Raw genomic sequence first — 26251 nt, 5'->3', positions numbered from 1 at the left:
CTCCACCAAGAACAGAGTCTTTCTACCTCAAATCTGCAGGCACTAAAACTTTTAATTTGTCAATCATTCAAAGCGACTCAAGTTATTTGGATTTCAAATATGAAGTGCTCGAGAACGTGGAGAAACATGCTTGAAATTTGATTTTCAGCTGCAAAACATTTACAGGGAAATGGAGTGATAGCATGTATTTTAAATGTCACCTTGCAGCTGAAGGTGAAGTGGTGGCAGAAAGACATCACCTATCACTGTCAGAGATGGCAGCTCTCAGAAAAACACACTCCCTCTCCCCCTGCACTCTTTCGACAGCATAGCCTGAATATTACTGCTGTATGAAGAGATGAATACAGGAGAGTAAAAGAGGCATGCAGGGGAGGAGGGAAGGAAGAGGACGGGAGGATGTATAGAAGAGTTGATAAGAGAAGATGCACACTACTATTCAGAGCAGCCTAAATACTGTTTCTGTGCCGATGGGGAAAAATAGGTTTTGAAGAGAGAAGGAAAGGGGAGTTTGGGAAGCATAGAGGAGAGACAATACAGCTCAGCACTGCCTGGATAATTTTAAATATGGAGAGAGGAAGAGCATAAAACATGAGGAGGTGATGGGAAGGGGTTGAGGAAGGATGAGAAGTTATGGAGGGAGGAGGACAGGAGAAAAGACAGAAAAGGTGAGAAGGAAAGAGGCAGAATAATTGGATGAGTAGTGTTAGAGGATGCCCTGCTTAAGTATGGAGAAGTAGAGGAGGACAAGAAGAGGTGATGAGGAAAAGAATAAAAAGGCCAATATTCTTTGTAATAGAGAGACACATACAGTGATTTCAGACATCACTGTTGAATGTTGAAATATTATCACAGCATGTAAATAATAGAGATGACACCAGGAGCCCAGCAGAAGCTTGTCCTTGTGAGCATTTGGTGTTGTGGGAGGGGCAGAGGCATTTATAGGTGTCACCAAAACCATGAAGTCCTTAGAATCACAATGTTGCAAACCCTATCTGTTCAAAATGCAATTATGAATGCAGTTTGATAAACCAATATATCTCTCAAGTCATATTTTTCAACAATATGGAAAGCATCTAAATTTGCCGCAAAATTAACTTTTAAGAAATTAAAACAATTTCATTGGAGACTTAAAACACATGCATGTCAGTTTTAGACTGTAAATAAGCAGCAGAAAAATAATATACTGCTACATTAAGATCAAAAATGAAAATGTATATAAAACAATAAAATGCCGCCTATCTTCTTGTCTTTAGGTTTCGTCTGCTGTGGTCAAGAGTATATAAACTCTTCAACCTCTCTTTGCTGTGTGGGCAATGATGGATATCCCACAATGCACCCTGCTGGCAATGCCACAGTGACGTTGCAGTGCTGTGGGTCAAAGGTCATACGTCAGGAAGAGGAATGCTGCAATGGGATTGGGTATGACCCTCAACGACACGTGTGTGCGGACCGACCCACACCCGGCCTGTTAATACAGGTGTGTTTGTATGTATCTGTATTTGTGTCTCTATGTTTATGTCTATACACTGTTATATGAATGTCTTCTCTGGTCTCTTACACTTTCTTTGTTATCTTTCATGTCCACTGGGTGTGGCTGTGTAGTGGTCCAGTTGTGCCATATGTCCGTCACATCTTCCCTGCGGTTTAAATATCCGCTAGAAGTGTTTCAAATCTTCTAGCAGTCTGTTTTCTCAGCAGCCACATTTCCAATATTGGTAGCATTGTTTTGCCATCATTTTTTGTGTTTTACAAGTACAATTGAATGCACATTTGCTGCTATTTAATGATCAGTCTGGTAACAGATATTTTGAGGCAGCATTTTACTAATTTTAATTAGTCTGATCTATATTTTGTATGTGTATTACCTGCATAGTGCATATTAGTAGAAGGAAAAACGTAGCATTCCTTCTCCTTCTTTACAGACTATGGAGGAGAGGTGACAAGTCAATAACAATTGAAATGCACGTATAGATGTGAATTGAATGCCTGTATTTATTGCCAGTTGACAGAGATTTCAAAAGTGACAGAAATGCAAGCTAGTCTGGCAGAAAAGAGATCTGGCGCTTAAACGTCCAGTGGACACTGGTTGTTAGATTTCTCTCTCTCTCTCTCTCTCTCTCATTGTCACATCAGGAGTTGGGGACTGGGCCATCTTCCATTTATCAACTGGGGTCATGTGATGTTTGTGTGTTCCTAAGTCAGCATGAGACAGGCACACACACACAGACACACACATAGGGACAAAGGGTAGGAATTCTCATTAGCTCTAATGATGTCATTAAGGACCATGCAGACCACACACAAACACTTACATAGCTACATTCTGCATGTATATGAGAGACGCTTCAGAATTTATATGATCTTTGCTTACATCCCGTAAGATAATAGTAAACTTCTATAAGAAATGTTTCTGCGGTAGTTGTCTGTGCGCAGTGCAATCACAGAAGCATCACTTAAAGAAAATAAAGATTTTGACCCTCATAGTTTCACTTTTCTCCCTTTTTGTCTTTCATCCCTAACTTTACTATTTACTTCTCTCTTACTATTTAACTCATCTTCCCATCTCTTCTTTTCCTCTCCACTCTCTCCATCTTTATCTGTCTTTCCCTCCTTCCTCTGTGCAGCACCAGTGTTTGCAGGGCGCCGTGTGTCCTGTAGCTGCAGCACCTACAGCATACTGTGGCTCCTGTGACCTCGATCCATCTATGACCGCCTGCACATGGGTCCTGTCTGCACACATACACCCTGACACACACTCCACAACATACTCACCTTCCATCGACACCATACGTGAAACTCTCAGTACGGGTCCGTCTACACATACAAACAGAAGTGATAACACATACAAAATGGCAGACGCATACAGTCACACACACACTGAGAACCTGCAATTCGAGGGAAGCCTCTGCCCATCGCATGAAGAGGTAGTGTACAGCGGAGATGCCAACAGATACACCTATACAGGTAATCTGTGTGTTAGTGCGTCTGTTCAGTGGAAAAACAGACTGTAGTTTAGAAGAATTACTGAACTAGTACTATTAGTAATTAGCATAGTTTATTTATAGTTTGTTTAGTAATTTGTTTCTTGAACTTTCTTCACTTAAGTGCTGAGTGTCTTCGGTAACAAGCTTTTCTAACCATTATAATTGTTTTGCCACCGCATTGAAACAAATGTACCTATTTCATCATCTATCTTTAAAACAAAACTTTTTGTATCCCTCAATGCCTCCTGTATCTCTTCAAGTCCGGCCAGTTGATTGATCAAGCCTGTTTTTCAGCCCTTTTCCCACCACTGCTCTTCACTGTACTCAGCTTCAAACACATACTGTAGGCTTGTTAGCATTTGGAAACCAAAGTTTTAGTTGCTTGGGTGTCGATTAGTGATCTGAGCAGCTAGGCAGATTAAACATGTACTTCTTTCCTGGGAATAAGGAATTGTTGTTTAGTCAAGTCAGGTTACTTGTCGTAGTTAAAATATGATGACAAAATGAATGCCTAAAGTCAGCAGCATTACCCTTCAGCTCAGTTAAAGGTTAGTTTAAGTAGATTTTAATCTCATAATATTTTTCTGCTATCAGCATGCCTCTGTATGCTTAATGTTTTTGAGTTTTAAACATTTTGACCATTCATAATGTATTTGTATCCCTGCTTCTGACCTATAACTTTGCTAGAAATTAGGACTCTCACTTCAGTTGTCCTAGCTGCTATGAAGAATAACTAATGCAGAATATAGCCATCTATAGCCATCTGTGAAACACACCACTCAGAAATTTCAAGCCTGCAGAAAGCAATTCTGCATTTACTCTAAATGTGTCAGCCGCTGCAATCAACGGGCTTTAGAGACAGATGCCCTTCCACACGCTCTCACACACACACCAAGACAGCTGTTGCAGTGCACATTAATAGCTGTAACCTGGTAACTCTCTCTGTGCTGTACACTTGTGTGTCATTAAAACTTAGAGATGGGCGTTTAAATGCCATTTCAACATTCTCTACTATTTATCAGCCCAATGGGAGTTGGAGTGTGTGTGTGGGCGTGTGTCAGGACTTTGTGTATGTCCACACATTATTTATCTGGGTAGTTATGTCTGTTTAATCAAGACTAATTGTGGTTGTCGATGATGTGTGTGTGTGTGTGTGTGTGTATGGGTGGTTGTGCACTCATAATTACATGTGTTTTGTGTGTGTCAGTGTCCAGTTACTTACTATTTGAGTGTGCCTCTGTAGTGAATGTGGTTCTGTGTATGTGTTTCTTTTACTTTGTGTGTGTGGCATGGGGCGGTTAGGATAAGAGTTTCTAGGCAATGCTGTGACACCATCTGGGCAGAGGCACATAAAGCTGTCGCCACCCACCATACACCAGATGTTTCTCATGCACACACACACACACACACTCTTACAGGGTATCATGCTATATTTCTCTGGGAAAAAAACCTAAGGTAGATCACACAAAGATAGCTCCACATGTACAATGAGTGTTTTCTAAATATATACTTTATTGTCCACAGCCAGTTTATATTTTGGATTTAGTTCTTAATAAAACACAGAAACTTAGCTTTTAGGCATGTGCCTATGCTCACATATTCAGTGTTTTATTTACGTGTGTGTGTGTGTGTGTGTGTGTGTGTGTGTGTGTGTGTGTGTGTGTGTGTGTGTTTTGCTGCTTCAGTTATCACAGTAGTAAAGACAAGAGTCCCAGACTGGCAGTTAAAACATGGTCTCATTTACAGCAGCAGTCCCTTAACACAAAAAAATAAAAAAATGCATGTGTGTGTGACTGTGTGTGTGTATATGCTCCTGTATGTATACCTCACCAGACGGGTTGTCACAACCTGTCTCCCAGAATGCTTCAGTCATGGCCTGATGTTTACAACTATGGATAGTGGATATATTTGGTATATGTTCATATAACTGTTCATATAGCTTACATTGGCAATACACCTCCCAGTACACACATTTTCAAACATGGAACTATATTTACTACACGTTATTTTAGATAAATGGTATATACTGCGCATGTTGTACAAAAGGGTCACCACCTGTGCTCTTTTGTACAACTAGGCACAGGATGCTCTAAAGATTTTAAGGCGCAAATCCATGAGAAATTTTTTGCTACACACTGTCTTTAAATTTGTAATCTGCTTGGAGAGGAGTATATAGTATATTTTGAATTCCTTCCATTGTGCTAGAGCCATTTCACATACTACTGCAATACCAGGAGATGCAAAGTCCATGTTGTGATTTTTATTATTTTTTATTATTAACAGAATTTTTAATATTATTTTCTATTTATTTTCTTTTTTGGGAAAAATCACATTTGCACATTTCTATTAACCACAATGGACAGAGGTCTCTTTTCTGTCAGTCCCCACAGTTTTTTATTTTATTAAAATATTAGCTGTTCAGATAGAACTTGCAATTAATTTACAAGTTGATAGTTTGCCTACTGGAATCAGAGCTTATGCTATGTGTGCACTTACAGTATTAATCACCTGTGATCACTTAGAAGTGTTGCAGTGTTGTTAAATTATTTATTCATTAGTCAATGTATTGACAGTCTTACTGACAGATCTGTTGATTATTTTCTTGCACCCCTCCTTAATCGATTTTTTTTTCTCCCTTGCTCCTCTTCTTCTGTCCTTCCTACCTTCCTTACTTTCTAATAGACTCTGACCTGGAGCCCTTCACCACCTATGAGTACAGAGTGAGGGGCTGGAATGGCTTTGGACGAGGCTCCAGTGATGTTACATCAGTGACCACCAGTGAAGACAAACCATGGGGAGTGGCACCGCCCCGTTGGAGTCGCTTTGATGAACGAGATGACATCATCCAGCTGCAATGGCAAGCACCTGCCAGGCCTAATGGTGTGTATGTGTGTGTGTGTGTGTGTGTGTGTGTACCACTAAAAATCCCCTTCTCTGTAGATCAGTTGAATTAACTTTTGACTGAATTAACATTTAAGGGGATTATTATTTTGTGATTAATGTGGATGTGGGCTTAAAAGACAAGAGGTTGATGATGACATTGATTACCAAAAATTAAAGTACCTTTTCCATTTTACCAGGGGACATCACCCACTATGTTATACTGCGGGATGGACAAGAGCGTTACCGTGGTGATGAAAACAGTTTTACTGACGTGGGTGGGATCAGGCCTTTTCAGGGATACAATTACCAGCTGAGGGTCTGTAATCGGGCTGGTTGTACTGACAGTACACAGGTAAGACTACGTGTGTTTGTGTTAGTGCTGTTACAGTTCTCCTGTGTCAGACTAACATTTTCTGTGTTGCATCACAGTATTCGCTCATTTGCAGCTTATGTGGCCACAAATATAATACCAAGTCTGCATCAGTATTAAAGTTTTTAGGAGTCTGAAGTTCAGTGTGTGCCAGGAACTGGGCTGACATATCTGTTTATAAAGCTTGAAATCACAGCAGTAGCTATTGAGATAACAAATAAGTTACTGGCACTTATAATCAGCACTTGTAATGCACCATTGGTATATTATAGTTATTTTGTACAAAAAAAGAGTAAAATATTACTGATTGCACCTTCATTTGGAAAGGGAATATCTGTTCTGTTGATTCTTACTCTGTGCTGTTTGATTGTCTCTGTCCTGCCAGCTTTTCATGTAGAGCTCTCTCACTTTCACACACCAACACACTCACCATTTCCAAAGACTTACTCTGTTGTGGCACCCCTTTTCATAAAGACCTTATCCCCCTGTATCATTATCTAATGGCTTCTCTAAAGATGGACTGAGCTTCACTGAACTAAGCACCACTTTATTCTGTAGTTTCGTTATCTCCTTTAATTTAGGCTGAAAAAGAAAGGTGTTTAAAAAACTGTGTTGGTGCGTGTGCATGTAGAGAAATCTGACAGAACATTGCTTGTCAGTGGGGGTAACAAAAATCAGCTCTTCTTCTTCTTCTTCTTCACCACTTTACCAAAATGCAGTTAATCAATAAATTTACCATAATAGTCGACAGTACAGGAGTTGCCTTTGTTACTTGTATTCAGACAGGTGTGTAGGAGAATATGGGATGAGTCCAAGTGTGCAAAGATCACTTTTCCTGTTTTGTTCTGTAAAGGAGAAATTGCCTGGACATACAACCCCCTGCTTCACATTGGGTAAAGTTACAACAGCAACCTTGAAGCATTGGTCTTCTGCAGTTGGCCGGTCATCTGATCCATTGTTTGGCCAGTGGCCTTTCAGCAAAATGCCCTTTTACCCTCTCGTAAAAGCCTCCTAAGATGCTGATTTCCGAACGTTGTTTACATCGTAATTCAGGTGCTCACTTGTTCTGCAAGTGATATTTTTCAAATTCTAAACCTGTCTGACCTTTGTTGTTCCATACTGAGTGAACTCTGTACTGTTCCCATGTCAGAACAAGTTGTTATTTATCCTTGTTTCTGCTCCCCCCCTGTATGCGAGGCTCTGGATTTGCTGAGCCTACCTGATGTTTGTGATAGTGTCCATAATAGCTTCACACAGAACTCCCCCCAGCTATCTCTTTGGCTGTAGCCGAGCTGATATCACCACAACAATTAATTTCTCTGGCTTAGAGGTGATGAAAGCTCCCGTTGAAAACTGTCTTTCTATGTCATTATTTTGATGAGCACATTCTTGTGTAAAGATGAAGCCTGTAGATGTATAACTGGAGGGGTGAGATGTAGGTACAGTTGGTTGAACTGGTTATGAGGGGTTGATAGATAAATAGGTGATGAATGGATTAATGTGTACAATAAATGAATGCTGGGGGTGAATGGTGACAGATGAAATAGGAATGGATGGATGTAGGACAGTGATAAAGGAAGGAAAATGGTAAATGGTCGGAGAGATGAAGAAAAGTATCAACATTCTTGTAGGCTTTCCCATATATGTACATATAGATTATGTTACTGTTCTAAGCATTCATTTTTCAGTTTTTAGCATATGCTGATTTGTGAATATTACTGCATTTCTCTCCACTTTGTTAAAATAATAATCATAATATCACCCTTGCTTTCTCAGTCACATTAGTTGGGCTGGCTCCCATACCCTCAAAGTCAACACATATCAGTGGATATACTTATGATTAGGCTGCAACTTGTATGTATGTAGCCAGTAGTCTATGTTTATGGTCATCATCATGTTGTAACTTTTTGAAGCCAGAGCAGCCAGACCCATGCAAAGAGTGGAGTCCATGCGAAAGAGAAATCCAATGCTAAGGTGACCTGTCAGTAACTAGACAAGCAACTTGTACATTTATTTTAAAGCTGTATTAAAAGATATGCGAACACTTCTTTTCTCAACACAGTCCAAAATACTACCAGCCTATCAAGGCAACATGGATAATGTGCTGGCAAACAACTACTTACTTACACATCTAGCACAAAAACAACAATTCAGTAATGAGCATTATCACTTCATTATAGCCATGTTTCTGGCTACCTGACAAAAAGTCCTGTATTCACTCAACATTTAGCTGTAGTCTCTGAAATAAGATAAGATCTGGCTCTTTCGCTCATTTACTTTAGTTCTCTACCATTTCACACTGGGCAGTGTACACTAGGTAGGATAATGCCTGCTTGCCTGAGCTTGTTCGCTGAAAACGTCTGACTTAAAATGAGAAATTGTTAACAACCAAAACAATGAGCTGAAATCAACTTAAAGCTGCAGATGAAAGCTGTTTAAATCAGAATTGGCTGTTGATTCTCAGTGGGGTCGGAAGTAGGAATAGTAATTCAGTCAGTTGTTGTCTGTTGTTAGTCTAATTTCATTTTGTGCATCTGACTGTGAAATTGTAAAATCCTAGAAGCCATAATGAGAAAATTTTCTTTCATAAAGAATTCAATACTTAATAGTTGTGTCTGACGTTAATTTATATTGACTGTGTCATGTCCTCTATCCCCTCACAAAAGTTGTTAGTATACACACCTGAAATGTGCACTTAATATTTTGCATAAATCTAACAGAATAAAGCCAACAGTGTGATACAAATGATGCACCAACTTGACCTCTCATAGCAAAACAATTTCTCTGTTGAAGCAGACCCCTAGATCATCCTGGCTGGTTTCCACTTTGCTGAGAGCTACATGACCAACAATAGAACTCTGTATACATGCACATACCCTCCTAAAGCCATGCACAGTAACACCACAAATCTCTCTGTCTGCCTCCCTCTCTCACACACACATACATATGTTCACACAAACAAGCACACACACACTGCGAGCAGAGGGTGGAAAGGGAGTGAGTTGGATTAGTTTGTACACCAGTGAAAATTGGCCAAACAGTCCCAATTATGGAATAACTTGTGCTAACCTAATACACCACTGCAATTACCTGGCATCAGCCCCCTCACATACACACACACACACACACACACACAGGCACAGACAAACAGGCACAGACAAACAAACAGGTACACACAAATGCACACCTGCTGTGACAACAGAAGGTGCTGATCTTATACGGTTGGTCACTTAGAGAGGGAGGAAGAGCGATTGGTCCACCTCTGTCTTCGAATCCTTTTGTCCTGTTCTCTCTGCTATTTGTCTCCTGTTATTCCCCTGATCTTAACGCCGCTCTCTTCAGTTTCTACCAGCTGTTGTCTCTTTCCTTTCTTCTCATCCTCACTCCTTCCCACTGTCCAAACACTAGTTTTTATTTTACTGTCATCTGGTGCCCAACGTTCCCTCTTCTCTCTTTTCTATATGTCTCTCACACTCCCATTTTTCTTCTGTCCCTCCAAGTTTCCATTCCTGTGTATACAGAAAGAAGGGTTGGATTAAGAGTATCCTGGTGAGGCATGGCTTTCATGTGTGCAGCTTTTTATTATATGTGAGTGGAATGTAAGCATTTATATTGTATGTGTCTAATGATTCTATGTAATGAATACATATTACATATTACATATTCTATCTACACTATCAACTATGTAAGTCAGAGTTAAGTTGTCCACCGAAGCAAAGTTAAGTGAACTTTAAGTTAATTTTACTGTATTTAGGTTACACGTACATAGTAGGTGGTTATATGGCTTTTATTTTCTTTACATTTGAGCAAAATCTCGACAGACATCTGAGTTAACAGCACATTGAAGGACTCACTGATTGATACTACACTTCCCCTGCATCTTCCTTATCTTCTTTTTCTTCTCTGCCTCCTTTGCTGTTTCCTCTCTTCTGCCTCTTTGTGTTTGCGTGTGTACACCTGCATGTACTTGTTTGTGTGTGTGTGTCTGCACATGCGTGTGTGTCTCCTTAGTTGTACTAGCAGTGTTCTAATTGCATAGCACTGTGTGGGACAGGTGGGGGAAGTGCTAGTGACAGTCTATTAAGGCAGGATATCCCTGTTGCCATTAGCAGCAGATTGCCCTGTGATTCTGTGGTCTCCACATTCACCCAGCGTTCACAGGGGCCCACAGATGATACAACAAATTTACAATAAGATGGTCACTCACAACACTGTACTAAAAAGCAGTAATTTTTTTTGCCTGAGTCTAACAGGGGATTGCTTATTGTTTTGTTATGTTTTTTTTCTTCTTGTAGAAGTGATAGTTAGTAATAGTATTGATTGGAATCCCTACATCCTATCATAATCAAAGTGCTTATTGCAGGTTGCATTGCTGAAGCAAGTAGGTCAATGAAGGCAGGATATCCATGTTGCCATCAGAATGAGAGACAGAGTAGCGTTCTCGAGAGATAATCCTTAAACTGTTAGTCTCCAGTATTCGTATGCTCATATACTGCTCTAGGTTAAATTTGCCAGTAAATACACATATGCCCTACTGTAAATCATGGGAAACATTATTGGGCCTTGCATTCAGTTGGTTTTTACACATACAGTATTAACACTGTTCACATGATTCTTCCCTGTAAGTCAGTGGCTTCTAGGAATAAAATACAGTATTGTGCATACATTCTATAGTCTGCAGACTGTACATATAGTCAGACATGTTAAAATATGGAAATAGTACATTCACTATGTTGGACAAATACAACAACTCATTGTGGTGCTAGTGGAAAGTTTGTGTTTTGGCTTCAGTTGTTCCCTGTTTTGGCCAGTAGGTTGTAACATAAAAATGTGTTGCTGACCACGTCTTTCTGTTCTGCAAATGTCTTTCTCCATTGTCAACAAGGTCTTTATTACCTTAGAAAGAGTTGTGTGTTTTTTTTACTGGGTTGTGATCATGTTAATTACATTCATAAACAATCACAGCCGAAATCCATCTGTTATCCACATTCTGTAAAATATCAGAACTGTGTTATATTTTATGTTTTTTTGTGTGCCTTTTATTCTGTGTGTGTGTGTGTGTGTGTGTGTGTGTGTGTGTGTTCCGGTGCCTCGGTGTGTATGTCCATGTCCGTGTGTGTTTAGGTGTTGGCAGTGACAGCCCAGGGAGTCCCAGAGGGAGTGCAGCCTCCAGTGGTAACAGCTTTAAGCCCCTCCTCCCTCCATGTGAGCTGGTCTGAACCTAATCGTCCCAGTGGAATCATACAACTGTACCACCTGAACCAGACTGGTGTCGGAACCATATTTACACACAACGATGGGCCCAGAAATTATACCGTGATTGGTAAGATTCTCAGATTATCAAATGCCTCACTTTTCCTTCACTTTTCCTCTGTTAACTCTCTCTCTCATTTTACCTCCTCTCCTCTTCCTGGGGCCTTCTGATTACCCTTCCTTCTCTGTCCCTTATGTCTCTCTCGCCTCCCCTTTCTTTTCTTCCTCTCTTCCTCCTGTTCCTACACCTCTCACTTCTTTTCCTGCCTTCTCGCCTCCTTACCTCACACTCCAGATATTCTTCCCTCTACTCCATTTCTTTGTCATCTCTGAATCATCTCCTTTCTCCCCCTCCTCTTCTTATCCTCTGTCCTCTTCTGCTATCCTACCCCTCTCTACTCCTCCTCTTCCTCGCTGCCTACCTGTCCAATCCTCCTCTCTCCTCCCTCTTCTTTTTTTCCCTTTGTCATGCATTTATTTATGTATGCTAGTTTCTGGAAGCCATCTAATGACTGAATTTACACCTGATTCCCGCCACACTGTCTCTAGCCATGACCCCCCCCCCCACACACACACACACACACACACACACACACACACACTCACATGAAGAAGAAAGAATAAACAAAAACACAACAAGCACAGAAGCACACATTTAAACATAGTAGACAAACACACAAACAGCACAACAAAAGCAGTGCTCTAACAAAACACTGAAAAAGTACACACACAAACCAACAGTGTTGGCTTGTCTTAATATTGTAGATGTAGAAACATGGTGGTGTCAGGACTGGGTGATTTGTGGTTCTTGTTTTATCTACCCTGAGGAGGAGCTGTGTTGCTGGCCCTCTGCCATCAGTCACAACACACACACAGACAGAAACACCTGCATGAAGCATTGTAAAGCAACTGTTTGTTGTCTGTATAAAAACACAGACACAACAGGGAAATACTAATATAATATTATAACTGTAGACATACTTACCCACTTCTGGAATTGGAATAGTTGAACTAAATTCAAAGTGTTTTATTTTTCTATATATATTTTTGTGCGTAAGAACCAAGTGATGACATCTTTTGAAGCTGAAATTCAGTGGCATTTTCCCTTCACAGCTCTGCTCTGTCTTGGACTCAGACCAGGCATCAGCTTTGCCAGTAGCCAATAGACTATTCCCATGGTGCCTGTGGTTGGCTTGTATGGTCAGGAGTTGTGTGAGCACGAGCGTGTGTGTTTGTATGTGTAGGCATGAGGCAAAGCAAACAATGCCAAATAGAGATGGTAATGTGCTGTAATACTGTACCAGCCCCATGTGCCAGTGTAAGCAACCAGCACGCGTGTGTGAAATTCCCCTGTCCCCCAGTGAGACACTGGAAAACCCTGCGCATTCAGCCAAAACCACTACTGGGGCAGTCTCTCTCTCTCACCCTCTCTCGTTCCTCCACATTGTAGCTCTCTTTGTAACAACACGTTAGTATTAGCAATAGGTTCCTGTGTATTAATGTATTGCAGTCCTGAGTTTTGACAGCAGACATACTGAATCACAATGTTTTACAATAACAAAAGATCAGAAATGGATCAACTTTTTATGGCTGCTACAGATTAATTAAAAAAAGCCTTGAGTGATTCCAAACCAGACCTGCAGCTCAGAACAACTCTACTATATATGTTTATTAACAGTTTTGGTTTTTGTTCTCACTTACTTATCTGATCTTTCTCCTAATTTTATATAGTTTGATTCAATAAAATACAAATAAAAATACATGAATAGCATTTATGTATTTCATATGAACAATATTAATATTGTGTTTGTGGCAATGTTTTTTTATTTGTCTTATTCTGTGTCTGTCTTTTACTCTTTTACACACTAATCCCCATGCAGGCACACATACTGTATATAGAACATACACAGAAGTGTTCCTCTTCATACTGTATGTATATAGCCGTATTGTAATGAGTAACTGCCATCAAATCATAGCTGTTGAAACTGTTTCGTGTGCACTTGCAAATAGTAATATAAAAACAGTGCAGTAAAAAGTAAAATAGAGAAATAGAGGTAGGGAGGGGGAGTAATCTCAACATTAAAATTAAATAAAGAAGGAGAGACAAAAAAAATGACACAAACTGAGGGAGTGAAATGTGCATAGAATGACACTTTTTAAAAGAGAGTGATGGAGAAAAGGAAGAAGGAATGGGACAGATGAAAAGATGGATAGATGTATCTAAGTGTTTTGAGTGAAATATGAACAGAAATAATTGCTGTGCTACTCCCTCATCCTTAATGTTTAATACGCCATTATTCATCTTCTCTGCATCTCTCCGACGGTTCTCACCACTGTCAGAGACAGGCGCTTAAAGAGCTCACACACTCACTCACTCAAACCACAGAAACTGGAGAAATGTGCTTTTTTTAGCTACAAAAATGTCAATTTTAGATGGAATCACTCATGCAGTGTTGTAACTTTTTTGATCTGATGGAGTATTTTCTATCAAAATCACTTTGGTCTGCGAAGCATTAATTTGTCAAGAAAAGTTCATATAAATTCTCTCTCTCTTTTTGGCAAACTCAGATAAACAGTTAGAACACATACAGACAGCTTCGTTTTAGCTCGTTTGTGACAATTCCCTATTACCCGAACAATCTCGCTGTGCTTGTGTAAAACATATGAGAGACTGCAGACAAAGCAGATTAAAATATGGCTTTCTACACGTTCACATGTTTATGGCTGTTGAACAGGTGTATTGATAAAGTATTGGCTTTTTACTCGCGGAGGTTTTATTGCACTTATAGTAACGAGTGTAGTTGTTGTCATCTCAAGTAATCTCCACCGCATCTCTGCTCTGCTCAGCCCGATGCAGACAGCAGGAGGGGCTGCAGCGAGCATGATAATACTACAGTCTTTAATGATTTAACCCCAGGGGCCGTTTAATACCAGGTTTCAGTACCCATCCCTACTCGCAAGTGCCCGATTGGTATGTGCAACTCTCAACAGAGATAGCTACGTCCATCATCAGCTCCGGAAAAATACATGTGTTTAATTCCTTTTTAAGGAAGGAGTTGCTAGCTGTACTTGTCTGACATGGCATTTTACTTGCCCCGGGCAATCGGGCAATCCTTATTGTTGAGTCCTGAACAGTAATAGTTAAACATAGTCTTTTTATCTGAGAGTACCTGTTGCTTTATGATAAAGATATAAAAATACATTGTTGTATACGTTCCAAAATTTCACCATTTAGACATTAAAAATAAGGACCAAATTCAATATAAATAACATTTTAGACATTTGTGGTTTGTTTTGGTTCAGAAAAATTAAACAAGTTTGACATCTCGGAAGCAATGCCTCGAAAAACAAATCTGTAACACCGCCTTACCTATGAAAGGCATTTTGACACTTCTGCTTTTATAGTTATCAGTGGGGGAGTGGAGCTTCAATAACCGCTGAATCATTTCTCTGTAGTCCTAAAATCCATGTTAATGTTACAAATAGTGTTGCTGCTTCTAACTGGTTTGTACTGTTAGAATGAAAATTCCCAAAGTAAGCAGCGGCCTCTATGATGCCAGAATCTACAATGCCAAAAACAAATTTGTGGCTTCTACCATTTCCTGTTTATCAATGATTTGCCTTAGGAAAAGCAAGAAATAAACTCTTATTAATAGCATTTTTAGCAGTTCTGAAAAGTGACACTTCATAGAAAGAATTAAGCACTGCTGTACAAAGACACCCCATGTGAATCGATATTAAGTATTGCTATCATTAGCTCACAATGAATTATTGCCTGCAATTATATAGATTATGGCATTAATCATGTGTTTAATTGGTCTTTTGTAGGCTCATTATTAATTCAGAACAGCAGGGAATAGAGTATGCTCTTTTATTTATTAATGTGTTTCAACCATAGCCCATGCTGTGATTGCTCCGTGCTGTAGGTACAGGCATGTAGACAGGTGAAAAGGAGTTAACGAGATAGACAAGAACTTTTCTTTTCATGTATCAATCCTGAATCTGTCTTTCATGAGAAGTATCAACGTTACAGTATGTAGAATATAAAGTCTTTCATCCAACTAGTTAACAACCACGCTCTGTAACCTGTCTGGTCTTTTAAAACTGGATCAAAAGCACAAGTTTAGCAGGCTTGCAGTAAAAAAGTGAAACTCAATGGGACAGTTGGCAGTAAAGAAGGAGGTTCTCTGAGATATCGTGGATCCACATGTAACCCAGCTGAGTCGATCCTGCCGGAACACTCTCTCCTGTTTAGGCCCCAAGTCTGTCCTTCTTCTGTTGTCTTGATAAGAGAAAGGGGCAGAGATGTATAGTCAGAGGACTGAAGAAGTCTACAAAGATGAGAAGAAGTTTTTTTTTTTCTCTGGGTCAACAGATATAAAAAAAAATTGGTCTAAACATAATCAAAGCAAAACAATACACATTTCAATATTTACTTTAAGTGAATTACTGAATAATTTAGCTTTTTTTTATTTATTTAAGAGCTATCATTGTTAAAAGATGCATTAAACCTTTGAAACACAAATGAAAAGATGTGTATATAAAAACTGCTGAGATTCTTCACAGGGGACACATCATACCTCTTTCTCTCTTAACTGGCCTCGTCTTCCACACTGTGTGTGTGTGTGTGTGTGTGCGTGCGCGCACTTTAAGTCTTTGTTTTCAAGTGTCCATCTGTGCATATGCACTTGTGTGTGAATACTGTGCATATTTTGCATATGTGTTGTACAATAAGTTTTACCCGCAGGGTTACTTGCTTAGAGGATCTGTGTGTGTGTGTGTGTATGTGTATGTGTGTGTGTGTGTGTGTGTGTGTGTGTGTGTGTGTGTGTGTGTGTGTGTGTGTGTCTATGTCTATGTCTATGTCTGTTTGAACCTGATCTCATTGTTCCACCCCAGACGGTCGCTGCATTAGGGAGCCACAGACAGGAAGTCAAACTCTTAATTATTTAGGAGAGGTGTTATCAAAGCTCTCCTCTCTCTCCCTCTCTTTGTCTGTTTTTCTTTCGTTTTCTTGCTTGTATGCATCATCTGTTCTTTCTGTTTCTCATGCAAATAAAGCAAATTTTGTTTTTCTTACTATCTCTGTTTCTTTTTCCTCAGCATTTATTCTCTCTCTCCTGACTTGCGCGTCATTGTATCACCCCTCTCTTTCTTCTCTTTCCCTTCTCTTTCCATTTCAGCCTCTTTCATTTCTTTCACAGCTGTCCTCACATTTCTCTGTTCTCTTATTCTCCTGCCTGGCTTTCCCACCTTCTCTCTGTCTTCTCTTCCACTTTCCACTTCTCTCTCTCTCTCTCTCTGTTCATGTGGTGGATCAGGTAACTGGCTTGGTATTGCGGCCTGTGCCCATCAGCCTATCATATTCTCTAATGCAAACAGGGAACGGCAACCTGTCAATAAAATGCATTTTATATCACAGTTACTTTTACTGCAACACAGACACACACACACACATACACACGCACACATACTTAAGAGAAATCCACAACAGTCTCACAATCTGTCTCTTGTTTGTTCTCTTTCTCACATGCACAGTCTCTCTCTTTGTCTTTTTACTTGAAAGCACCAACTCTTTACTCTGTCTTACTGCAAAAGTCTCTCTCTCTGTTTCTCTCTCTGTCTTGCACAAACACACACCATTCTCCACTGTGTCCAGCTCTTACGATGGCAGTTACTGCCTTGTCCCACTCTGTGTTAGTGAGCCGCTGGCTGCTCACATCAAAGCGCCCTCCACCCGTTTTTCACTTCCTGGTAATCACTGTTAAAATGATTGAAGCTTCCTCTGTCTTTCCATAGTCAAGCACGTAAGCACACATGTGTATGCACGGATATGCATACATATAGGTATGCACACACACACACACACACACACACACACACACACACACGCACACACACACACCATGGTAGACAGGGTTGAATTTCTTTAGCAGACCAACACTGCCCTCTTCAGGCTGAGTGTTAAAGTTAATTTGAAACACACCAAGAAACATCAAAGGTGTTTGTGTGTGTGTGTTGGCATCCATCTGCACATGCATGTGTTGAATGAGAAGTATAATTGTGTTTGTTTTGGTTTATATTTCAAATAGCATGAGACAGAGTGGTTGGAGAATCAGGTGATGCTTAGATTTTTTTGGCCTTGTAGTTATTTTAGTTTCTGTTTGCTCATTTCATAGAGGGCAGAATTGATAAATCAACTTTTACAAGCATGTTCTCTGATCAGTCCACTCCCTGAGATTAGGCTGTAATCAATAGACACAGGCAGCACTTTGCATCATTTTGAATAGTTTGTTTTTTGCACACAGATCTCATCTAATTTTCTAATTTTCATTAGCTCTGAAGCCGTTGCCACAGGTTTTCATTGTCCCATAAAGCTGTCTACTTGTGGACTGTGTTAAATATTATAACACAGTCATCTTTCCAGTTTTCGGCCCTATTCTGTCTCCCATAGGGACACTCACACACTGTCACACTGTCTGTCTGTATGTAGGAACGTGTAGTGAAGGCATACTGCTTTATTCAGTGTTGCAACAAATGACATCACCTGCAGTGTAGATATCATTTACTGTGCTAGAGTGCTCACACACATATACACACGCTTAGTTGCACAGTTAAATAGTGTAACAGAGCCTTACACTTCAACCCTAGTACTTTCGTATGGCTGGCAGATTTCCTTTATTTAACCCAAACACAGGGCAACATTGTGAGAACATTTGCACACACACACACAAACGCACACATTGATCAGAGGTTGGGTTAAGCGTAGCAGGCTGTGGGGCATGTTAAGCAGGCTAAGCAGTAGAAAGAGACGTGAGGAAACCGTGGCGAAGCCCTTCGCTGTGCATTAGACTGTGTGTGTGTTGGCGCACATGTTGACACATCTCTGCCGTCAACACAGGGTGGGTACTGACTTGCATATAGCAGCTGAGACACAGTAGGGTGTCCCAGTCTGTCTCTCAGCCTCCAGATATACACAGTTGGACCAATAGATAATTTTAATTATTAGCTAAATTATATCATAAAAGTGTTATTTTACAGTAAAATTTTTGTTTTTTGTCCCTAAATTACAGGTGTGAAACTCATTTGTGACATTAAATTCTATCTCATTTCTGGTAGTTAAGAGTCCCACACTGTCTATTTGCCCTTTGATACTAAACATACAGAAGGAGGAGCTATTAAATAGAAGAAATGTCACTTTTATGTAAAAAGATATAGCTTATAATATATTTGCTTTTTTTCTGTCTGTTTTTTGTCTAAACTTTATGTTATAATAAAACATATAAAAGGTATGAAAAAATAATTAACTAAATGTTTCTGAATATTAAAGCATATTTATTTAATCAGAAATCCTTAATGTTGTAAAATATGTATTACTTCACCTAAAATTCAACACACTGTATTATGCAATGCCAACGCCTGTTTTTGCAGTCATCCTTTAAAGTAAAGTCGTTTTAGTGCTTTCATTTTTCGTTAAATTTGATTTGTAAGCTGTTGTATGCTGTCAGCTAAGTGAATGACCATAAAACATCCAGTCAACCCCCATGACAACATTAAGGATTTGCATCCATCTATTTATCCTCATCCATCCACCTTACATCAAGAACCAGGCAGAAAATATATCTGACGGAAACAAAGCTTTTCAATTACCAGAAAGTGGTTCAAGCTCGAGGATAACTTTGTTTAGGTACATGTAAGATTTCTAGCAACTTCCAGTATTTAAATCATACTATATAAGGTTCAATACAACACCAAAACTGATTTCCTGTGGTTGCAGTTAAAGGACCACTCAGTCGCTATGTGATTTCTTTTAGACTGCATAGCAGGTGCCTATAAATAAATCATGTCTGGATGCTGTAGCCTAAACGCATACCGAGGTATCATAATTATCATAGATCAAAAGCTGATGACATTACAGCGTTGGACCGGTCCTATCCCATGTCAGTTCCGCGGCTGCCCATCTTTACGTTGTTTCATTATTGAGTTATGGCATGCATAATTTAACACCGACAGATATGGATCCATCCGTTGAGAGACTGTGGAAAGAACAGAGGGAGGGAGAGTGAATTGGGGAGAGAGAGAGAGAGAGAGAGAGAGAGAGAGAAAACTGTTGGGAGGAGAGCTAGCGATACGGGGCCGGGCAAGCTTTCCTCTTTCTCTTTTATTTTTTCCCCTATTTTTTATTTGGTTGTTTGTCTTCTCTTCCTTTTATCCCCTCATACTGCTTATCTCTCTGAAAAAGTTATCTGCACAGTTTATTGTGATGAGAATAAAAAAGAATCTGGACGTAGGAAATATGTGTGTGATTTTCCATCCCGCATGTGCTTATAAGTGTAAGATTAATCCTTTTGTGATTTTATTCATACATGTCTGTGTGCTACAGGTTTGCAGCCGTACACAGACTACAGTTTTGTGCTGGTGGCCTGTACAGCTGTCGGATGTGGAGCCAGCTTACCTTCTACAGGGCGCACCCTGCAAACGTTCCCTGCTGGTATACACGCACACACACACACACACACACACACACACACTTGGGAAGATCCTGGAGATCCTGCAGAATCCCCATACCTTCATTGAACACATTTTAGGAATTATCTGTTTGACTTCAGTGACATTTATTTACAAATGAAGTGGTCAATCTGATTCCACAGGTCTCAAACATTTCGTATACCTGTCAGATATCAGATCCAGAAAAATGTAAGACAGGAATCTGACATACATTTGTTCCACAATAATGTATAGCTAATGACAAATATGACATGAACACAAAAATAATACATTTACAAAAGATTTGTGTATATATTTTTGCTTTTTGTTGATATAGATTACTGGCAAAAATATGTTGCATTGGTCTAAATATATGAAAGCTTGTTTTAATTGTTTGGTGGACCCAAAACAATATCAGAACTTTAAGATATTATCATTTTGATTAATACTGAAATTCAACAATATCTACTGATTTCCTCTTTTTGATATTTTTTCTCTTTTCCTCTCTGCACTGCTCACTTCTCTTTTCTCCTCCCACTGCTCTCCTTTTTTGAATCCTCCCCCTCTCTTGTCCTTCTTTGGTCTCCCTATACTATATCTTGCTACCCTTCACCTTTATCTCTCTCTCTCTCTTTTCTCACTGTTGACTGCAGTGGAACGAAGCATTATTTTGTTGCCTGACTAAAATGGCACCATGGATTTTTATTTATTAAAGAACTTCAATCAGGATTTTTCCTCTCTTCATCCACTTCTCATTTGTTTGTTTTCTCACTTCTCTTCCTCCTTGTCTTTCTTCTGCCTTGATCTTTTCCTTCTGCGTCTGTTTTCTTTTTTGCCGTCTTCACTACTGCTCTTCTATACATCTTGTTTCGCCTCCTCTCGAAACCTATTGCACATTTATCTCTCCTCTTAGATTTCGATATTTCTCCTTTTTTCCATTTAAATATCTCATTCTTTCCCCGTGCACCCCTCGCTTACTCCCTTATTTATTGCATCTTTTGTCTTTCTTTCTACATATCTAATCTCTTTATTTATTTTTTTATGTGCCTCATATTTCTTCTTTTTAAGCTCCTCCTTCCCACCACTCCCCACACTTATCCTTGTGTCTCAGTGTCCACTACATAATTTTATGTCATCTTAAATACATTAATCTGTGTGATTTAATTAACATATCTGCCTCATGTTTGTCTTTATATATTAGTAAACAAGTTAAATTTCATTTAAATGCTAATTGAACTCTCCTCCTGGAGGCAAATGGTTGCGTTTTAGACCGTTTGTGTTTCCTTTTAATTTCAAATAATGCATTATTGAATTTTTCAACCACATCCTGTCTGCCTGTCCTATGTTCTTTTCGTCTCTGGGTTTCATTGTAATCTCATGACTGACTTTGCCTCCCTAACTTTGCCTTCTTCTTCATATTCTGAAATTAGTCGTGTCTCGATAATTTGTTAATCTTCATTCTCATACAAATAAATGTCACTATTCTCAGTTAAAATAGTGATTCCACCTGTCTTCAGATTGTGAAAAAAACAAGCCTTTAGATTTTCTATTGTAGACTTTGGTGTGAGGAAGGTCTTTCTCCAGAAAAGTCCTGTTTATGTACATGAGGTGATGCACTCTACTCTTTGTTTGTATAAATATACAGGGGAACTACATATTAATGATAGGTGCCAGTTATTAGATGTGGAAAACACTGACGTCCTCTTCTTCCTTCTTTGCTTCTCTAGGTGTATGGTCAAGGCCCAGACATCTGATGATAAACACATCTGTGGTGGAGCTGTACTGGGATCAACCACTTCAGCCTAATGGACACATCTCCCAGTACAGACTGAACAGAGACGGTCACACTATTTTTACCGGAGATCACCGTGACCAGAATTATACTGACACTGGACTTCTGCCAAACCGCAGGTAGAGAGCATGCACTCGCACTCTTTACACACACATGAATGCGACCGTGTGCAACTGTGTGCACATATGTAGAAGCAGATTTTACTTGTAGCTTCATAATAATCATCCCTTTAATTCCTTTCCCATTTGAGCGTACATGTGTGTGTGTGTGTGTTTGTATCGGGGTCACCCTGTTTTAAAAGCTCTCCTATCGTCCCATCCAAGTCTCTCTCTCAGGACTGCACTCTGTATATGTCTGTTTGTGTCATTTAATGAGCAAATATTTGACATGCCAATGACAGACACAAACATTACCACACACACGTGCATACACATTAAAATCACAAATCAGATCTGGCTTTTGCTTACAGACAGCAGTGGAGCGTAGATTTTATTCATCTGTTTATTTTCATTTAACCTTTATTAATCCGTGTCTTTTTTTCCAAGATGGATTTTCTGTTTTAATTATAGGAGTGTAAAATGATACCTCCTCTCCTCCCTTTTCTCTCTTTCTCCTCTGCCTTCTCTCTCCCGAGACAATTTCTCTTTACCCCAAATAGAATTCTTACGATAACACCCTGTAGTACTCCAATGGCCTCTTTGTGTGTGTGTGAAAGAAAAAGGAAGAAAGAAATAAGTTAGGATTGTGTGTGTGACGTTTAATTTTGCCTAATTCCAGATAGTCTGCCAGAAGGCATTCCCATCCCGACCCTTCCCTTCTCATCACTTGTCTCACTTCCTATTCACTTCTCTCTCCTCTCACCCTCCCTTCCCTACCATCCTTTCTATCTTACCTCATTCCCTTCCTCCTTCCCTTCTTTTCTCAATTTAGCCCTACGCCAAGAATTACACAGGGAGCACCAGCCCCATTATCCAGGCAGACTTGTGTGTGTTTTTGCCCGTGTGAGTGTGTACCCACTCATGCCTTTCTGTGTGTGCATGTGTCTGTGCGTGAGACTGCTCAAAGTGGCCATTGATTATTTATGACAATGTTGATTAGCTGTCACTTTGCTTCGGCAGCCCAGGAAGTGTCTAAGATGACGAGAGAATTAACCTATTCCCTTTGGCTGGCCCCGCAGGACACACACACACACACACAGCCACATCCACATCCAAACAGATGCAAATGCCCCACTCACCGATTACCTACCACACACACCCACACACACACGCACACACACCATTTTACTTTTGATATCCCAAGGCGGTGTTTACATTTAAGTAAATATATTCCAGTGATGAAGTGTTTAAATTCATTCTCCCACTGAAACCTTATGCCATGATAAAACTCTCCCTCTCTATCACACTCAGTCTCTGCTTGGCTCTCTTCCTCTCATGATTTCGCTCTCTCTCTTTCTATCGCTCTTTGCTGTACTTGGTGGGTGTCATGAGGTGTATTTATTTATGTTTTTCTGTGTGTGTGTGTGTGTGTGTGTGTGTGTGTGTGTGCGTCTATGAAAGTAGCATATGAGTAGTTTTATACCTTTTCCTGACTGCGTTCTAACCCACTGCAGAGGTGCTAATGGCCTCCTGTTTAAAACGCTCGGCGCAGGAACAATAACCCAACACCACCGCCTATTAATGCATGTGTGGCGGAGTTTATAGCAAATTAAAGGCTTTTAATGTTAAATGGTGGCCCACTTACACAGCTAATGTAAGCTTTAGCACCAGTCAGCCACACGCTCTTAAAAGGGAAATCTATCTTATGATGTCATGAGCGAGAGAGGTAGAGAGTGGGATGAGAGAGGCAGCCAGACTGTTGAAAAAGAGAGAGAGAGAGGTGTATGATGGAGAGGGAGAAAGGAAGAAATGGACCTCAAATGTATGAGCACATGTGCACACAAATACACATATGTTTGAATCTAGGAAGCCTGCAAGAGCCATGATTTCTGTGAGTCTTTCCAGAGGTTATTTTATTTGATCAATTAATAGTAAAAGTAGAAAGCCTACAATTCAAGGGATGTTTTGAGCAATGTAATGGAACATTTTTATCAGAAACAACACAACCTAGTTGTTCTTCATGCATGCTTGTTTTCTACCATAGAATCGCTCCAACAGCTAGAGAACTTCTGGTTGTAATAATTTTGCAAAATTGCCATTTTGCCATTTGCAAACAATGTATGTGATGACACAAACAATATTTGTCTACAAGTGATATTTACAAAATACATTCCTCTGTGCTCATGCAAGGCTGGGGACTTAGTGTTTTGCATTTTTGTATTTAATTTTAAGTTTTTGCTCTCATATCCCTGTATTTCATACATATATATAAATAATTTAAATCAACTAAATATATTTTCAGGTTGGGTCATAACTGACAGGAGTGGGTAACAAACTAAGCTAAAAAAATGTAGGATATATTTGGGATATATTAATAAAACTCCCTTTCCTTATTTGAGTGTCTAAGCCATGATTCCAACCACGTCCTGACTGTTTTGTGTGAAACTGCTCCTTTAACACTGCCTTTCTGCGTATTCTTTCCTTCTCCCTTGATCCCTCATTTCTCTGTGCCCCCCTGCTCTCTCTGCTCTTCCCTCTTTACCCCGCCATCTCTTCAGGTATGTGTATGAGCTGGAAGCCAGTACAGGGGGTGGGACGGGTGTGAGTGACAAATATGTTATACAAACACCAGTCTCGTGCCCCACTGGGATTCAACCTCCCCACAATGTGACCGTGTCGGGCCCCCACTCCATCTCTCTTGCCTGGACACCTCCTGGTGAGTAGCTATCTAAATGGATGGAAAATCATTTTAAGTGGAAAGTATTTAGTTTGAATCAGAATGGCATCACAGATTAGACAGTTTGGTTTGGTTTCTGATGATAGAACTAAATTGGTTATGTTAATTAATGACGATTTATATAAACTGAGGTGTATTCTGCAGTACCTAATAGTAACTCGTTGCCCATTAGTATCATTATATTATCCAGGAGACACCTGTTTCTGGAGCACTGATGATATTATTAATAATAATTAATTTTTTATTAATTATTAGTAAACGAAAACTTTGAAATGGGAATTTACATTTTAGAAAAACATTTCCAGAACCAGTGGCTCCTTACACTTCGCAACCAAACTGGTGTTTGGATGTGTCATTAACCAGTCAAACCTATTCTGTTAATGATTGCACAAACTCACTTAACCAAGGTTTTATAGTGGCATTGTGGGTAATTGTGTGGTCACTGAGAATGTTCACCAAAACAATTTATCACAGAGAGTCAGAGGGGCTCAATTCAATGTTTATAAAAATTTAAAATCTGTTTTCAGAAGGGAAGACTGCATTTAACTTAACCTTCTAACTTAGAAATTCCTAAACATACATACACTTGTCACACTGCAGCAAGAGCTTTTCTAAATAAATCCACAGAATGAATAGAGTTCATTCTCATTTTCTTGCGATTATTCCTGAGATTGCATTAAACAGAAAATGGGAACGGAGTTAACGTGATACATACAGTATCTTGCCACACAGTCATTTCCCAGATAAATGTTTATACATGATGTGATTTTCAAATTATTTAAATATGTTTGGTACAACACTAAAGCAGAAACAATTATACTCACCATATTAAACTAAGAGAAGTTCTTCCTCCATGTTAATCGCTTCTTCCTCTGATATAAGGAGACAGAGGGAGGGGTCAGACTGAAACAAAAGCCCCAAGTTGTTTTCCATTCACCTTCTGGCCTCTCAAGACCTGGACACACACACACACACACACACACACACATACACAGGTTTACATGAGCATACACTCAGGGCTGAGTTTCATGCTTATGGGGCAGTGATTGTCTGCCCTAACCCATCTATCATTGGCTATTACTCTCTCATTAGGCTGATTTCCTATCTCAGAAACCGCTTATAGGGCCAACTAGCAAAAACACTGCACTGTGTCTTTTGTTTCTGTATATTTGTGTTTATGCATCCATCTGTATACATGTGTATTTGAATGTGTGTGTGTGTGTGTGTGTGCGCGCATATCTGTGTGTGCATATGTGTGTGCACGTCACTGTGGAGACATTTCCATAGGCAGGCCTATTCTATCGTCATTACGGGTTGATTTTAAAGGTGAGGAAATATCGGCTGGGTTCTCACGCTTGGTTAACTCCCTGAGCCCAGAGTCTGGAGTGTTTTCAACTAGTGTGTGTGTGTGTGTGTGTGTGTGTGTGTGTGTGTGTGTGCATGCGTGCCAGTCTCTCCTCCAATGTGTCTGTCTGTGTGTACGTACATGCACGTGTTTGTGTCTTTATATGCATACATTGACTACCAAAGCACTGACATATGGCTATTAAAAAGACATTTACTCTAGGATCAATTCCTCCATCGTGGTGTTTGTGTCTTTGTGTGCGTGTGTGTGTGGGGGAGAGCACTTTGTATTTGTGCGTGGAT

The 26251-nt window shown here is 39.7% G+C and overlaps 1 protein-coding gene across 1 annotated transcript in view; it reads left to right on the top strand.

Annotated features, from left to right (window-relative positions):
• Positions 1–26251, top strand: part of ush2a (Usher syndrome 2A (autosomal recessive, mild)) — a 222921-nt gene that overhangs the window by 161038 nt on the left and 35632 nt on the right. The window contains 8 exon segments of the mRNA XM_044199324.1: positions 1254–1477; positions 2625–2964; positions 5667–5864; positions 6065–6219; positions 11362–11560; positions 19874–19981; positions 21705–21888; positions 24426–24583. Coding sequence (XP_044055259.1) covers positions 1254–1477; positions 2625–2964; positions 5667–5864; positions 6065–6219; positions 11362–11560; positions 19874–19981; positions 21705–21888; positions 24426–24583 — 1566 coding nt within the window.

The sequence above is a fragment of the Siniperca chuatsi genome, linkage group LG1, assembly GCF_020085105.1.
Source record: "Siniperca chuatsi isolate FFG_IHB_CAS linkage group LG1, ASM2008510v1, whole genome shotgun sequence".
Lineage (NCBI taxonomy): Eukaryota > Metazoa > Chordata > Actinopteri > Centrarchiformes > Sinipercidae > Siniperca > Siniperca chuatsi.
This window is presented reverse-complemented; position numbering and strand designations above follow the sequence as displayed.